Source organism: Rhinolophus ferrumequinum, chromosome 21 (genome assembly GCF_004115265.2).
Source record: "Rhinolophus ferrumequinum isolate MPI-CBG mRhiFer1 chromosome 21, mRhiFer1_v1.p, whole genome shotgun sequence".
NCBI classification, from domain to species: domain Eukaryota; kingdom Metazoa; phylum Chordata; class Mammalia; order Chiroptera; family Rhinolophidae; genus Rhinolophus; species Rhinolophus ferrumequinum.
In genome coordinates, this window is record NC_046304.1 from 45,092,216 (window position 1) to 45,109,572 (window position 17,357).

General features: G+C 40.0%; 1 protein-coding gene across 1 annotated transcript in view; it reads left to right on the forward strand.

Annotated features, from left to right (window-relative positions):
* The first annotated feature begins 944 nt into the window (after positions 1 to 944).
* The window catches only part of GNA13 (G protein subunit alpha 13), a 36,473-nt gene continuing 20,060 nt past the window's right edge, over positions 945 to 17,357 (forward strand). Inside the window, exons 1-2 of the mRNA XM_033090243.1 lie at positions 945 to 1,460; positions 3,917 to 4,143. Of these exons, the coding sequence (XP_032946134.1) occupies positions 1,178 to 1,460; positions 3,917 to 4,143 (510 nt within the window). The 5' untranslated portion in view covers positions 945 to 1,177. The remainder of the gene's footprint in view (positions 1,461 to 3,916; positions 4,144 to 17,357) is intronic.

Genomic DNA, 17,357 nt, shown 5'->3' on the forward strand with positions numbered 1-17,357 from the left:
CTTGAAACTAAATACTAAAAATGAAAAAGGAGGCTTCCGGGGTCCTTGCTATGGCAGTCTCTCTCCTAGCTGTCACTTGTTACCTGTCTCCTGGCAGCCCTTTCAGGTGTCCTGGCCTAAATCTGCTGTTAGAACAGAAAAAAGTCCCTTGGCTGGTCATATCCTCTGTAATCTGGCAGGAAACCTAAAATTTGCCTGCTCTTGTCCTCGGTCTGTTTGCTTATCTGCTTCCTTGTAGGGAAGAGTCTGCATCACAGTGTCCGGTTTAGGGGGATTTTCACCATGATCTCACCCTGCTGCAGCTACCATCCACTGATTTCATCGCGGCAGCTCGGGTGGGAATCCACAGTGAGATATTAACAACCCCTCCTAGCACATCTCAGATTAACTTCAACTCGTTCTTTTGCCTCGGTGTGTGTGTGGTCTTTGCAGAGGTATAAGAATGCCAAAAATAGTTGGGTGGGTGTATTGATGACGTTTGGTTATCGTTCGGCGCTTGGGAGACCAGGCTGTGAACGAAACCACCTTATTTTTGAAAATATACCCCAAACCTTCCCGGCTCGCGCCCGCTGTCTAAATAACTTTCCAGCCAAAAGCTTGGAAATAAGGTGCGCGAACGGTGACAGCAGGCGGAGGGCACGAAACCTGTGAGAAAGAGGGGCGGGAACAGTTAGGGAGCCCAAAGGACAGTGTCTGAGATCGTGTCTCGGGCCTCCAGGACGCAGGAAAGTAGCCCTTCTGCCGGGAATGGGCGCAGCTAATTAAAGGAAAACAGAAAGTCGGACGCCGCACGCTCACGCCCGGCCCTACCGGAGGTCACGTGACCCCAGCGGCCGCGCGTACGCGAGCTAGAGCGTAACTCGCCCGTAAAAGGCGGGAGGCGGGGGAGCGGCTGCTGCGTGCGCGCGCGCCCCCGGGAGGCAGCGGGCGCGCGCACGCGCCGGGGCCACCGCCCCTCTCGGGCCCGCCCTCCTTCCCTCCCTCCTGGCTCGCCCGGCCCGCCCTGCCCGGCCCGCCCTGCGAGTCAGTTCGCTCGTTCCCTCCCTCCCCCGGCGCGCTCGGGCCGCCACAACGCTCCCCGCCCTCGAGCCCGTGGTGCCGGAGTCGCCCGCCGCCCGAGGAGGAGGTGGAGGGAGCCGGAGGGGCCCGCCGAAGCGGCGGCGGCGGCGGCGGCAAGATGGCGGACTTCCTGCCGTCGCGGTCCGTGCTGTCCGTGTGCTTCCCCGGCTGCGTGCTGACGAGCGGCGAGGCCGAGCAGCAGCGCAAGTCCAAGGAGATCGACAAATGCCTGTCCCGGGAAAAGACCTACGTGAAGCGGCTCGTGAAGATCCTGCTGCTGGGCGCGGGCGAGAGCGGCAAGTCCACCTTCCTGAAGCAGATGCGGATCATCCACGGGCAGGATTTCGACCAGCGCGCGCGCGAGGAGTTCCGCCCCACCATCTACAGCAACGTGATCAAAGGTGCCGGGCGAGGGTCGGAGCCGGGGGACCGAGGGTCGGGGCTGCGGCCGGGGCCGGCGGTGACCCGCGCGGGGCCGGGCACCGCCCTCCTTCGCTCAGTCCCCGGCGAAGGACCGGGCCCAGCGGGCGGGCAGGATGGGGGCGCGCCCCGGGCACTGGCCCTTCCTGCCCCTGGGGCCTTCGTCCCCCAGGGGAGGGGATACCCGGGGCGCCCCGCTTTCCACTTTGACTCCCGGGTAGGGGGCACGTCTGGTCCCCCAGCCCCCACCGCGCCACTGGCCTCGCCCCCTGCGAGAGGGAAGTGAGGCGAACCTAGTGCACCAGAGTGCAGGGTGTCCTCGCCTGTCTTCCCTCCAGACGGGGCAGGAAGACCTGAGAGCCAGCTTCAGACCCTACACCCCCACTCACCGCCCCCCGCGCTGCCTGCCCAACCTCGCCGCCCGGGGTGGGTGACCCGAGTCGCATGGAGTCGGTCTGTTCCCAAATCCCTGCTTCCTTGGCCGCCTCCTGAGCAAAGGAGTTGCACGATCACAATAAGGAAACTTTTGCCGGAGATTCTTGTCAAGGGCGAATGGTGACAGCCCTTAGGCCCTTTTGAGCAAGGATATGAAACTTGAGGGTGTCATGTTTACTGTGCTGGCAATGAGGGAAGAGGAGACCCGTGCAGTTTAGTCTGCAAAACTTAACATCAGTGGTTTTTCGCCCCTCGGTCACGGTCAGGCAGGATGTTTGCCTGTAATCACTATGCAACACGTTCCACTCTCATTTTTGCTTAATGCCTGGGGGTGGGAGGGAGGGTGTGTACCCCCACTTGCTTCTGTTATTTAAATGAAATTGTGCATTCAGGTAAAGAATCTTTGGCCTAATAGGGATGTGGAGCCTGTACAGGTAGTCAGTGAATCAGTGTCAGCTTGGATCTAAACTCGGCTTTTATTGGACAATATTTTTAAAATTAAACTTTGTTCTTAAGTGAAAAATACATAAGAATTTTATTTCTGGGCTTTCAAAGAATTAGACAAGATGGTTTTTATTTTGTCTTTTGGTGGTGATTAGCACTCACTTGTCATAGTATCAGATATCTTCTACTTTATAAAAGACATTTTGGCAAATTGAGATACACAGCCTGGTACTTCAGGTGTATCCAGATTCTTTCATCTTTGTAGCAGTTATCTAGGAGTTTGTAACAGATTTCAGGTCTTTTCAGGCAGTGCTTTTTTCGGTCATTTTTGTTTGTTTGTTCAGGAAGTACTCAAGCAACTCATTGGGCTCACTTTTGTCCTCCCAGGACTGAGTAGAGGAGAACTGTTTGGGGGGCAAGGATTGTGGGGTAATGACGGGAGAAGAGCACTAGGCTGTAAGCTCCAGACCACAGGGAGCTCCGAGCCCTAGTGCCACTGCAGTTAAGCTGTACAGAACGGTTGTATTTATCCTATCTTAATGTTTAGCACAAAACTAATTAAGGTCTCTTTCAAGGCCGCAGACTCCGCCTTGCCAGTCCTTAATTGAAGGTACCTTTGTATCCTGATGTAGCTGAACTTAAGGAATTATGTCAGTGAATTGAGTCAACATGTTAACTGATTATGAGCCAGGTAAACACCTGGTTCTTAACTGTGCCCTGGGTCCTAAGTGTGACCCACTTTGAGCATTGATTATGAGATGAAGTAAATCACTAGATACATAACTTTTTTTGAGTTGGCATGATCAGAAAATTAACAGCAAAACAAGTGTTTCAGTTATCCAAACAAATGACTTCTTGATAATCATGTGACTGTTAAGATGGACCAAAGGTAACAGTTTAGTGATAGAAATACTGGGTTTGAACCAATCTCTGAGTTGAGATTTCTGTTTTTATGTACATGTTTTTTGCATTTGGTCTTCTTCTCTTTTAGGGAAATCTAAGGCCGTCTTGTGACTTAACACTGATTTGAAACTTAGTATGGAACAAGTTTTTTGAGTTTTGAATGTGTTTCTAGAAGACTCAGTGTTGCGTTAAGCAGGGTGCTCCAGGACCAAACAGAACATAGAGCGATAATGTTTGGTTCTTGGCATTTTATAAATAAATGTCTTTTTGAGGGGCTTAAAAAATCTTGGTTGTAGCCGTTTGCTTCATAGCCTGAACATTAGGCTATGCAGCCTAATTTCTTTTTTCTTCACTAGGTCTGGTTTTCTCATGACTACCTTCTACTCCAAAGTTATTTTATAAATTAGAACATGTTAAAATTTTCAGAAAGAGCACTTGTTTGATAGTATATGCTTTCCAAGGCTCTAATTTTTGTAACTGTGAATAACAGTTTTTTTAAGCTCAGAGAAGTTATGCGTGTCTTTTGATGTTCTCCATTTTTGGAGGAGGTGGGCCTGGAGTACTTAAGACAGTTAAGAAAATATTACTGGAATAGAATCTATGAGAATATCTAATGACTCCTATCACACTTTTTTTTTTCCCCCCCTTAACAAAGGTATGAGGGTGTTGGTAGATGCTCGAGAGAAGCTTCATATTCCTTGGGGAGATAACTCAAACCAAGTCCATGGAGACAAGATGATGTCATTTGACACCCGGTCCTCCCTGGCGGCCCAGGGAATGGTGGAAACTGGAGTTTTTTTACAATATCTTCCTGCTATAAGAGCATTGTGGGCAGACAGCGGCATACAGAACGCCTATGACCGGCGTCGAGAATTTCAACTGGTAAGAGATTTGCTCTTTTACAATGTTATGATTTTATTTTAATGACATTTATTAATGTCTGAGTCTAACACCCCCTTTTCACTGACTTCCACAATGTATCTGTGTAGAATTTTAGCCTCAGAAATTGGGACTGCTCTGTGGATGACCTTTTTACTAAGCAAGGTAAAAATATGGTAAACCTCATAGATTCGATAAAGCTATTATATTTAATTGGTCATTTTTCTTTTTGAAAGTAAGATCAGAATGATTTTCATAGGCACTTCTAATTTTGTTCTCCTTTTGAAAATAATTTCCTCCCAATTATAGCAATAATATTCATCCCTTTAAAAAAAAGAAACCGACCTTTTACTCTTGGACTAAGAGTTCAATAACTGAACTAGATTCAAATGTGCTGTTTAGTCTTCAGAGGTACTCATTTTATGGTACAGATTAATATAGAAGAGATTAAAGTCCTTAATGTTTAACAATCATTGTGCTTTTTCTGTATTTGCTTTCTGCTTTTGCATGAGTTTTTATTGAAGCCTCCTAGGCACATTTAACAAAATGCTCCTTCTTAAACAGAAAAATCCTAGTTATTTCTTGGACCTTTGTTTCACATGGGAAGCACCTAGAATTTATTTTATATTTATCTTTTCTACTTTGTCTTAAGACTACCCATAAATGTTGTAGCTGTTACAGAGCATTGAAGAGAGGGTGGAAGAGAAAGGATCCGATCCAAGTGAAAGATACAAAAATAATAACTGAAATAGGTTTTTTTAAATCAAGTGTTTTGTAATTTAATTGTGAATGCTTTGATTGTATTCTGGGTTTTATTTGCCAAAGACCGGAAAGATCCCAGGAATGATAGCAATCTAGACTGTATGCAGTTTGGAGGTAGTTCAGATCTGAAGTGTTTTACTGTAATATGATCAAAATAAAGTGACAGTTATAAGTAAAACTGCTTAGAAAGTTGTTTGATGATGTCATCAGCATTAAAGCAATCCACATTTAGGGGTGTGGCTGCAAAATGATGTACACCCAGCCGCCGTCTTTCCTATTACCATTTGTACTCAGAAGCAGTTTTGGCTCTTAAAAGTTCAAGAAAAGTGTTCATGATAGCTTTTTATAAAACTGATAGCTGAATCTTAACTTTCTCTGAATAATGGCTCTCCTATATATCATACAATCAAGCACTTGATTATGTGCTGTCTTATATAGTTCCCTTTTTTGGTGTATGTATCTCATCAAGTAAAATTGTCCTTAATGAATGGTAGACACTGTCTCACATTGTTAAAATTGAGTAGCTGGCAGCATTGTATGTTGAAAATTATTACATTAATTTGACAGGTGACCTCTATCCACTTCTCAGACTTGTGGTTAATTTTTGTCCTGTGGTCAGTATTTGTTAAATTGTTTTTGGCAATGTTGCCTGAGTTCTCCATATACCCCTTCTTGTCTCCCTTCACCCTCTCTCCTGTTTTTAAGTGCTGCGTTTTCTCCTTTCTTCTTTTAACAAACCATTCATTTTCTCAACAACTTTCTCAAGATGTTATTCATCTGCCCAGGTCAGGGAAGAAACATCCATTGTAATAGCATACAGTTCATATTGTTTGAATGAGTAAACGACTGTGCTCTCAAGTTCTCTAGCAAAGTTCCCTAAGTCCATTTAGGTGAAGGTGGGCTTCACTCCCACTTCTTGAATTTGGACATTCACATCTTACAGTCTCATATCAAGACTGTCTGGTCATTGTTGAGAAAGCAGTCCTAGGTATTTATTTGCCGTGAAGGGCAAATAGGTAAAACCAGTCAGGATGAGGACCTACATGTTCTCGACTTGAGCCAGCTGTTGCTTTCGGAGCAAAGAGAGTACCACAGGCAAGGAGAGACAAGTTCAGGCGTCCTTCTCTCCTGGTAAAATATCAGGGCACAAGAGAAGGGGAACAGGGCAAGATCTAATTTTAAACTCTTGGGGAACAGGGTTTTTTTTCCCTGTGTGTCCTTGGCATTGGTAATGGTACCTGGCCCGTAGAGTAGGTGCTGAATTATTACGTTGAATTAATGACTCATACTTTTGGATGCTCTGTGGTGCCTGGCATAGTGTGGGATACTGAGAAGGCACTTCAGTTTTTCCTCAAAGTCATCTTCAGTTCCTTCTCTTGTTCACATACAGCAACTCCCTGAGTCTTGCCTTTCCTACCCAAGTCTGCAAAGTCTCTTGCATCCATTCCTTCTTTTCCTCCTTTACATTATTGTCCCAGTACCTCTTGCTTGGAATCCCAGGTAAGCTTGGTCAAATACAGTGTGGGTTTTTACTCAGAAAGCTTTGCTCATTCTCCATTGCCTCCGGACCCAAGTTCAACCTCTTCATATGAGTCCAGACTTGAGCTAGCTTACCTATGATTCCAACAATGTATTTCATTAGACCACGGTACATACCTTGTAACCCCTCGGTTCCCTCACCTGATGTTCTGCTTCTGTGGCTCTGTTCACAAAGGCCCTCCGTCAAGGTTTTCCATTAACTGTATCTGTTCATTATGGCCCTACCCATCCATCACTTAGAATAGTGGTAATCAAACTTTAATGCGACTAAATGCAGTCCTCCATGAACCCCTTGCATCAGAGTCTCTGGAATGCTTGTCTAATACAAAATAAAACAAAAAACAGATTCTGAGGCTTCATCACAAGAAGATCTGATTCAGGAATCTGGGATGAGACCCAGTGATCTGTATTTTTAGCAGATAGCCATAGGCGATTTGGATGAATATGTTCCTTGGCCACACCGAGGAACTGTGCTTTAGGGTCAAAGCTTTTCCCAGTCCTCCTGGCTGGAATGCCTCTGCCCTCCCCGTGCTCTCTGTGGTGTGCTTGTTTTCTAACTCCCATCTACTTGCCTGGTTCGAGCTATTTGCATTCATGTTTGGTTCTCTCACTAATGGAGAAGTTCGTTTGGTGTGCCTTATTTGTCTTTTTCTCTCTTACTTGCATAGGGCCTGGCACTTATTTTATTTCCTTATTTTTTAGACATTCTGAATTATAAGGTTCTTCTAGACAAAAAGAAACATCCCACATTAAGTTCCTTTTGGGAAATATGAATTATTTTTGTATGCTAGTTTGTTCATTTTCCAAGAGATGGGAAATCCTTGTATTATAGAATCATAATATTTTCTTTTTTGTTATGTTTAACAATGTATGTTCTTGAATCTTTGCTAGAAAGGGTAAACATTAGGCGAAGTGGGAGGAATTAACAAATAAAATTAGCCAGTTTTCTTTTAACTAACAATTGATTATTAAACTTATTAATGCAAATTGAAAGGCAAAAAAAAAAAAATTGGGGACAGTTTTTACGCCTGTCTGTGGCTTTTTGTTTTAAGATAAATGACTGCCCCGTAATCAGTCTTTAGGACAAGGGGTAGGGTAGTGATGTCACAGCTTAGGTTTTTAGCAAGCCATTCGTTTGTTAGTAATAACTTCGGTGCAAACATGAATGTTTTTTTATCCCAAGTTCTGAAAGGCAAACATTTCCTTTTCTGGTTAGTTTCATTATGGGTAAGCTAAATAGCTTACTGTGAAAAAGGAAAATCTAGTACATTATAGCTTAAGGTACCATGCTAGTTTTTATAAACCAGCACACTGAGGATAATATACCCTAAGAAGTGCCTCTTTTAGTACTGGATTAAATGTTTGTAATATTTTGCTTTGGCTGTACATTCACTGTAGCCTCCCAGTGCACTAATGATGTGCCCTCGCTTTAGAAAAACCTCTTATGTGACAATAGTTAGGGAATTTGGTAAGTTAGATGACTAAATAGATGGGAGTCCAGGGTTGGCTGGGAAATGATGTAACTGGAGATATGTAGCAAAACTAACCAAATGACTAGGAATGACTGCCAATTAAATTTTTTGGAATTCTAATATACAGTTACTTATTCAGAAATACAAGCAAAAAATTTATAGAACTGGTTATGTAGGGCAGGAAAGTATGTGACGCTGGGAGGAACACTAGAGCTTCCTAGTTTCTGTAAGCATTTTAACATTGTCAGCATTAATACAACTTCCTGTAATGACCAGTGTTTCTTTGCAGTCCCTGAAACCAAAACTATTTGTTATCTTGGTACCTTCAGTTCGATTTAATTTTTCTTACTCAAGTAGTACAGATTGTGTTTGATGATAGTTACATTTCTCCAAGTTGATGGGGTAAGGTAGTTTATTCATTAAGAAAGAACTTCCCTTCAGTCTGTGTAACAAAGTAAACTGTTTCATCTCCTTCACTGGCTGCTAAAAAAGAGCTGTTGATAAGTAAAATAGGGACTTTAAGTTAGCGTAAAATATTTATTTATTTGTCCTGCAGTATTTCATGGGTTTGAAATACTGGAGAGTTAGAGGCATTGATTTATTCTTTAACACTAATTTGAATTTAAACAGTGAATCAGTTACTACTTTCAGTTGTAAACTATTAATCATGTTTCTGCTGGAGAAGGATTTGGTTCACTTTCTCTATGAGTAAAATCAAAACAAGACTTTGACTTCAAGTTGCTAAATACCTATTGTCTATTGATTCTAGGGTTAGGGTAAAATATTTCGACCTATATAAAATAAGGATTACATATAACATTAGAGAGTGTAGAGATTTTAAAGCTTACTTTTCTATAGATAGGATCCTCGTGGTGAATTTGATCAGATGTCAGAGTGGTTACATTTTATGGGAACCGTGGAAGCCCAGAGCTCTAGTACTGTTTACATCAGAAACAAAGAGGATGTTTGGCCATGTGCTTACACAGTACAGCTTTGTGAGAGATTGTGTGTGTACACACACACATGCATGCACAAGTGTGTGCCTTGGCGTGTTGTGTTATGTTCACATGTTCGTGTTTGTATCTTACTTTTGAGGGTGGGGGGTAGAAATTGGACTAGCTGTGGGAAGTGTGTGCTGAAGGGGGATTGTAAAATGCTGTGCTGGTTTCTGCATTACTTTGCTAAATAAAGCTAGTGACGCGGTAATTTATGCTGCTCTGAAAATATTCATTAAACAATTAAGGGATAAAGCAAGGAAATCATTTTGTTATGAAAACTAGACATTATTAGTGTCAGAATTCTTTACTAGAGAGTGGACCTAACCCAAGAGAAAGGTTTGTGAGCTCACGTAATAAAAGCATAATGGCCAATGGAATCCCTGGATTGAACATTATCTGTTAACCTTTTACAAATAGGCAGCAGCCCAACCAAATTGAGGTCTCTAGTCATTGGCCTAAAACACATGCCAATTTCTTTCTCCAGAAAATTAATTCAAGTACTGATAATTATCACTTTTTAATACCGTATGTTTTATCAAAATGCCTTTGTACTTTTCAAATCTCTATCACATACATTATCATAGAATTCTTTTTAAAAACAGAGAAATAGAATACGTGTTATTGTCCCCATTTCACAGATTAAAAAATTCAGATATAGAGAGGTTCCTTGATGCTTTGGAAAGCAGAGCTAGTAAATGATGAAAGAATAGACCCTGGAACCTGGGCCGACCCCTGGACCACGGCACCTGCCACTCACTAAAGCATTTTATGAGCACTCAAATACCATGTCCGTGGAGCATTGTTTTCCTTTCATTCCCAGGATCGTCTGACTCACACCCATTCACTCATATATTACTACTCCCCTGGTAAGTGCTATGTAGCACATTATGATTTTAAATATGTGTAAGACTTTATTAAGAATATATAGCATTGCACTGACATTCACAGACTTCTTTTTATATTGTGAACTTTGATAACATCCTTGTGCCATTCCTTTTTTACTTCATTAACTTAGATTATAGTTACGATATAAGTAATCTTAAATGACATTTGATGGCAAATTTACTAACTTAGACTGGTGCAGTTCATCCTAACCACCATTCATCAACTAAATGGACTACTAGTAATCCTCAACTGATGTTCCGTCAGTCAACGGGGTTTTTACTTATTTATATTTCATTTTATTTTTTGTGAACATGGTTTTTCATGTACCCTGAAAAATAAAAATTTAATGGCAACAAGTTGTCTGAAAGGCAGCCGTACATTTTTGTAGGAAAGTGTCATTTCAAAATTGGCACATGTCTGGTGTATAGTTGCTCTTGGTTTGGAGAAGGGGATATCAGAACACTTTTATTCTGTTATTATGAGCTCCTTTGCAGTATTTCTCATGTAACCATCACAGTGTTCCTACTACTTAGGAGCACTCCAGAGAGCAGTTTGTTGCAAATTTTTGTTCTAGTTAGAAACTGCAGACTTTTTTAAGGCAAATTTTTTGGAAATTAGCAGTGAATTTTAGCTCCTTGTTTGAAAGTACTTCATTTTTTTTCTAAGTACATAATACAATTCACCTGTGCGTGTGTGTGTGTGTGTGTGTATTTATTTATTTTTCCAAGGTGCCTTTTTTCCAAGAGAATTTGTTACATCTGCATTAGCAGAGTGTCATTAGAATGGGATGATCCAGATCAAGGAAATAGTTTTGTTTTGAGAACTGACTTTTAGTAGCCTTGGCTAAAGTTACCAGTCTGCTACACTGATATCAGTTGTTTATCTTAATCTGTCAAGTTTAATCTCTCTTCTTTTGGCAAAATGAATAAAAAATTTCTAAATCAGCACAGTGGGTGTACTTTTTCATCCCCAACTACTCTACAATAGATGCAAATACTTGAGTAGAATTATTCTTAGTTTATTTTGGTTTTTGGTCTTAGTCATAAGACCTGTGTACTTTTTGTTACATGAAACTTTACTTTGTATCTTCCAAACAAATTAGAGAATAACCATGTTCAAATTAATTATTCATTTTACATATTATAAAACATTTACAAATGATTTTAATGTGATGGCCTTAAATTTTGATATGGTTTTCCACTATTCTGTGGGATAAAGTGGAATTAAATGGCCAGCCAGACTCGTGTCCTGGCTCTGTCACCCCCTTTGTGAGCTTGGGCTCTGTCACCCCCTTTGTGAGCTTGGGCAAGAATTTCTGTTTCTGCAACTGTAAAGTGGGGGTGATTGGAGTACCTACTGTTAATTGTTGTGGGGATGATCCGTGTGAAGTCTTTGGCACAGTGCCTGACTCTAAGCGTATTATTGACATTAGCCATATGCACACAAACCATAAGTAGCGTTTTAAAAAGTAAGACACAGCTGTGATTTGATTACTCTCTGAATTTAATTACCAATATATTACAGAAATTTCTGAATTCTAAGTCATGCGGAATATGGCTTACACTCTCATTAGACCATATGTAGTCTCTAGTAAAGGTAGCACATCCAAAAGATATGTGAGGTTTTTATTGCTACATTATTGCCTTCTCATGTCACTTTGCTGGATTTTCAATCTGATGTGTGGGTGGCAGTAGCCCAATCCTTATCTCCCTGCTGGAGGTGTGGTGGTACCTTTGGCATAGGTGCAGGTTCTCTGCCACTGCAGCTGAACGTGCTGCTGCTGCTTTCCCTCTGCCTCCTCTGTCTCCGTGGAGACCCTCCACCTGTATACACCTATACTCTTTTCCGTTCTGCCATTTCCGGTACCTGGAGTGGGCAGAGACTTTGTGAGTACTCAGGTTAGAGGGTATTGGGTTTCTTTTTCCAAGGTAAAAAAATTCCTTCTATTTATAAAATACAAAATGATTTTTTAAGATTTTCATATTACTGTTTATGAGATTTTGGAACTTCTGACCATTTTGTATAAAAACCAACTAAAAACCTTAGTCTTAACAGAGAATTCCTAACTTCCCTCATGGAGCGAAATAAACAAATTTTAAATTTACTCCCCTAAGGGGAAAAAACATTTTATTGATTTTGGTGTTTAAAAACAATGTTAGCCAATAAACAAAACTTTTCTACCTCCTCCACCCCCACCCCAAATAGTATAACAGTGTCTTTGGGTTCTTTGACCTGGAGCCGTTATGTTATATTTAACCTATTAAAGGGACATTTCTCTTTTAACCATTATAGAAAGGTTAAAAAGAGCTGGAATGATGAATAATTGGGGTGAGAGACTTTCACTTTCCTTTTCAATATCCTGGTTAGTGTTTTCCTATTCTCTGGATAATCTTTATAAAAATTATTTTTCTGTTAAATAGGACAAACTGCCTCAATACAAGAAGTTATATAGAGAATCTGTCATACCATCATGTAGTTTTCATTTTAGGTTTCATGACGTGAAGGGTGGTTGTATCCATTTATTGATGTTAAGTAAAAGAAAAACTCGTGGACGCTATTAGTGTTGAGCAACTGCACTAGGTTTTCCAAGGTGCTGGAGAGTCACTCATATTTATTGCCTGGCCAACTGTGCTACACGAGGCCCAATAAATACAAAAATATACATGATTATACTTTAGGCAAATTGCTATTCAAATGTAAGATAGTCTCTAAATTCATTTAAAAAAATTTTTTGAATGCTGTATATTCACAAAGTTGCGAATACTATTCTAGTTGAAATAGTTATAGTAATGTGATTAAGCCTATTTATTCTAATTGAATAGTTAACGAGTAATGCGATTTAGCCTATTAAGTTAAATATAGCAATACAAATGATTTGCTATTTTGAACTGTTACTAACTTGCCACATTTGCAGTAAAACTGTTTTTGTTTATTAACTACAGCTTCAAAAATTATAGAGGTTTTAAATTACCACATAGATGATATTTAAATTACCACATAGATGACATTTCAATTCTGGACCAGGGCCAGGAGAATTATCCTTAATTTTTTTTCTTGACTTTTAAATTATGTTATGGTCAAATGTTGCACCCAATTTTGAGGTTGATGTTAAAATTTATTAAGGAACCAAGGTTCCCACCTGTTGTATAGAATTTTGCACATTTGGCCTTAATGTAAGATATCTTTCTTTTGGAAAATAAGGTTCTTAATTAAAAACAAACAAACAAAAAAACACCCTTCATAGTGCAGGGATGTGTTTTTTGATAGGAATATATATATATGTCCATTTGATAGTTTGATATTTGTTTATATTTTATACTACATGCAAGTATTAAGGTTTAGCATATTACTTTGAGTATCCATTTTCATTATGGTAATCTGAATTCTTTTCTCCTCAAATGTGCAAAGTGCGGAGCAAATGCAAAAGGCAGTGAGGGCAAGAAGGCCTTGGGTGGCGCATCTCAAGGGGCCTGTTATTCTTCAACAAGTAGCTGGCATCTTTCAGCAGCCGTTCAGTAACATGTTACCAAACACCTATTAATGAGCCAGGCACTTTTTTGCAGGCTGGGTATTTGCTAGTGAACCAAATGAAAGTATTGATTTTAGATGCTGGTTGGAGGCACTTACATTAAATAGGCAAACAAATAAATAATCCCACATATGGTAAGTGCTCTGAAGGAAAGAAAAGGAAGCAGTGACAGAACAACAGGATGGTTTGAAGAGGTGGACATTTCAGATCCCATGGGTGGATGAGAAAGAGTGAGCCAGGCCAGGAGAGGGAAGAGTTTGGCAGGGAGAAAGTACCATGTGTGCAGGACCTGAGGTGGGGAAAAGCTTGCTGGAGTGTGGAAGGTGGCTGGAAGTGAGGAAAGCAGTCAGTCAGTAAATATCTGCAGTCAGTCAGTAAATATCTATCAAGAACCTTTGTACTACTGTGCTGGATGGGATGCTGAGCAGTTCCAGAGTTAGGTGGAGCCATAGAGATGTAGAGAAGACAGTGGATTCAACGTATCAAGCAAGGTACACTTTGTAGGGAAAATCGGTGGGATTCTGATAGATTGGATAGGAGATGAGGGAGAGAGGCATGTGTTAAAAGTGAGTCGAGTTTCTGGTTTTAACAACCAGGTGGATGGTGGTGCTTTTTGCTGAAATGAAAAGACTGCAAGAAAAGAATTTGAGGGATAAGATTAGGACTTTCATTTGGGCACATTAGGTTGAGATCTCTGAGACATACAAGTGGAATGAAGTAGGCAGTTTGATACACTTGTCTGGAATCCATAATAGAACTTTGGGCTAGAGATAGAAATTTAGGAGTTGTTTTCAGGTGCTCTTTAAAGTCTGTAGGTTGCATACAATTACTCAGGGAAAGGGTGTGAAAAGAGATTAGGCCTCAGGATAGTCTTGAGAAACCTTCCACATTTTGAGAATGTACAGAGGAGATACCTGCAAAGAGAAATGGCCAGAAAGGTAGGAGAAATTCAGGAACATGTAATGCCATGGAAGCTAGGAAAGTGTTTCAGTGAAGAAAAACATGGTCAGTGATGCTACTTGCCTCTTAAAGGTCTCGTAAGGTAAAGACTGACATGTCCATTGATTTTGGCAACAGGGAGGTTACTGCTGACTGTGGCAGGTGTCATGGTGAGGGAGAAGCCAGGCTGGAGGGGTTGAAGAAGGAAGAGAAGTGAGGAAGTAGAGAAGATCCACTTGAAATCAAAATGACTGTTCTCATTTCCCTTTTGCAGGACTTGCAACCACCTGGCTTAGTAAGTTGGGTGTTTTTTCCAAGCCTTTTTAAAAGTTCAAGAGGACGTTGTGTTTATGTTAACCAGTTTCTTTGAATCTCACTCTCAGAAGAAGAGTTAATATCAGTTAATAAGTTATTAATCTCTTAGGCCAGGTGAAGACAGAAGATCTTTTCCCTGATTGTTTTCCTTATGACCGTTTCTTATTTAGTGAGGGCAGTAACTTGATCATTTATATACATGGCACTCATTCACTTCGTTGTTCCTTTAGCAAACAGGTATTGAATACCTGCCTGTGCTTCCGTGTCTTCTGGGTTGAGTAGGCCCTCGGAACTCAAGAACTGCCTGGCTGTCTTCATGGAGACTCTCAGTCTAACGGGGAACACATAAATAATAATGATAAATGCTTTGGTATACTGCAGTTGTTGCTTTGCTGCCAAGACTATACAGAATCACTAAGTGTTTACTAACATAGAAAAGACCTGAAAGAACGTGTAGCCCAGTTCACTTCATTTTGTACGTAAAACACAGGTCCGTAGAGGTTAAGGCCACAGCTAGTTTTGGTGATAGAGCCATGTTCAAACTCAGGGCTGTAGGACTACGTAGTCCATGTCTGATACTCGCTACCCTGCTTTCCTGTAGCCCTTAATGACACAATTAATCGAATAGTGACTTGGAAACAGGAACTGATATAACAGTATAATAAATTTTGAACTATTTCCCACCTTCTTCATTGTTTAAAACATTCACAGGTTGTGTTGCTTTGCTGTCTGATGGGAGTTAGTGCTTGTGTAGGCTTGTGGAACTTCTGTGCTAGTGAGAGCTTGCGATGAGGGATTGAACACTAACCTGGGAATAAAGTGGTGTGGATTTTCCTCTCATCTGTGTGATCTTAGGCGTAGAATTACTTTATTGATTAATGTTGATTATTGTGTAATGTTTGAATTGTGGGGATTTCAAGATTTGTTGTAGCACATCATAGAGCAGAACTTTCTTTCTGATGTGTATGACAGGGACTTCTGGGTATTATGAAGTGCTCTTGTAGGCCCCTCGATTGAGATAACAGGGGAATTGAAACTAGATTTGGGAAGTATGACCTGTGTTGGAAAACTGTACTTTTTTTTTCTTTTTTAACAACTGAGGTTTTTTGTTTGTTTGTTTTTTTGTAGAATCAAAAAATTTACTATTGAAAGGTTCTAGTTCTGGCAAAGCTGAATGTTTCTTTATATATTGTTGTAATTGTATATGATTGACCCTTTCAAGAAAGTATTTAAACCTTTAGGAATTTCTCAGAACTCTACTGTGTTTCCCTGAAAATAAGACCTACCCTGACAGCACTAATGCATCTTTTGGAGCAAAAATTAATATAAGATCTGGTATTGTGTATTTTATATTATATTATACCTAGTTTTATATTATAGTGAAATAAGACCGGGTCTTACATTAATTTTTGCTCCAAAAGACGCATTAGAGCTGATTGTCTGGCTAGGTCTTATTTTCGGGGAAACAGGGTAAGATTGTTACTGTTATGTGAAAACAGAGAAGTAGGAAAGTTGTTTTGTTTTTTGAGATAATTACTTATTGGCTCCAGAATCCAAATTAGGAGCTTTTTAAAAAATTTAAATTTTAAAACATGTATGTATGTCCATTGTAGAAAACCATCTCGTTAGCCACTGCTATCACCACCCCAAGACATCTTTGTTGACATTTTGGTGTATTTCCTTCCGGTATTTGAATACAGTATTGGATGTTGAGATAAACTTTTCTGTACAGTTTTATATCCTGTTCATTTAATGTTGCAACATTAGTGTTTCCTGGAGGAGGTGATTTTCTTAGAGGACTGGTAAGGCATTCTTCTAGAAATGGATGTGAATTTTTGACTTAAATGGAAAATTCTTTCCTGTGTTTTTTAATGAACAGAAAGTGGTAATGCTAAATGGTAACACGGAATAAATATGGCCTAAATCTTACCATATTGCTGACCTGTTGAGCAGTATGATATATCACGTCAGAGTTAGTACATCTCTGCAATATTAAACTCCTTCTTCACATTTAAAATTTGTATTTCATTTCTTAGAGAAGGCGACTTTTAAAAGAAATACTGGCCTCCACTCTGAAACCTGTATTATTTTAAAAAGGGGGTTGTAATCTTTTGAGAATATTGATACTTAAGATAACAAAATTAAATAGCTTATAATTATTAGATACATAATGCATAAGATACATATGTATCCAAAAATACTTATTAAACATACAGCTAACCTTTTTTCTAGTCTCTCTAGGATGAAGCATTAATGAAATAAGGTTCTTCTTTTTTGTGACTTCTATAGTAGGAGAATTACTAAACTGTGTACCTTTTGTGTTATGTGTAAATTGGAATTTGGTGGGACTACAGGAACACTCAGAAAACTAAGATTGTTAGCCTTCAATTATTTTGGCTATAAGTCTAATCGAAAATCTTGATATAGAAAGGAATTTATTAATTTGTGAGCAGTGGCAAGGAAAGGCAGTTTACAAAGTAAAATGATAACTTAATTCTCTCCAAAAATCTCTTATTTCTAATTTTGTCCACTAGTTTGTTTTTATAGCTTATATGCAAGAAAGAATTGAAATTAATTTTCTAAATTAGACAGGTATTCTTCTGGAAATTCTATTTAGGGTATTATAAACTCTATTAGATTAATCTGAAAAAGTGTTTAATTTGAAAAATGTTTTCAAATATTGGGGTGGTTTGTGTTGTAACCGATTAGTTTTGGCTCTTTTGGAAATTTTAAGTGATGCGCATAGAAAATGCTCAGAAGAAATTTGAAACTCTGCAT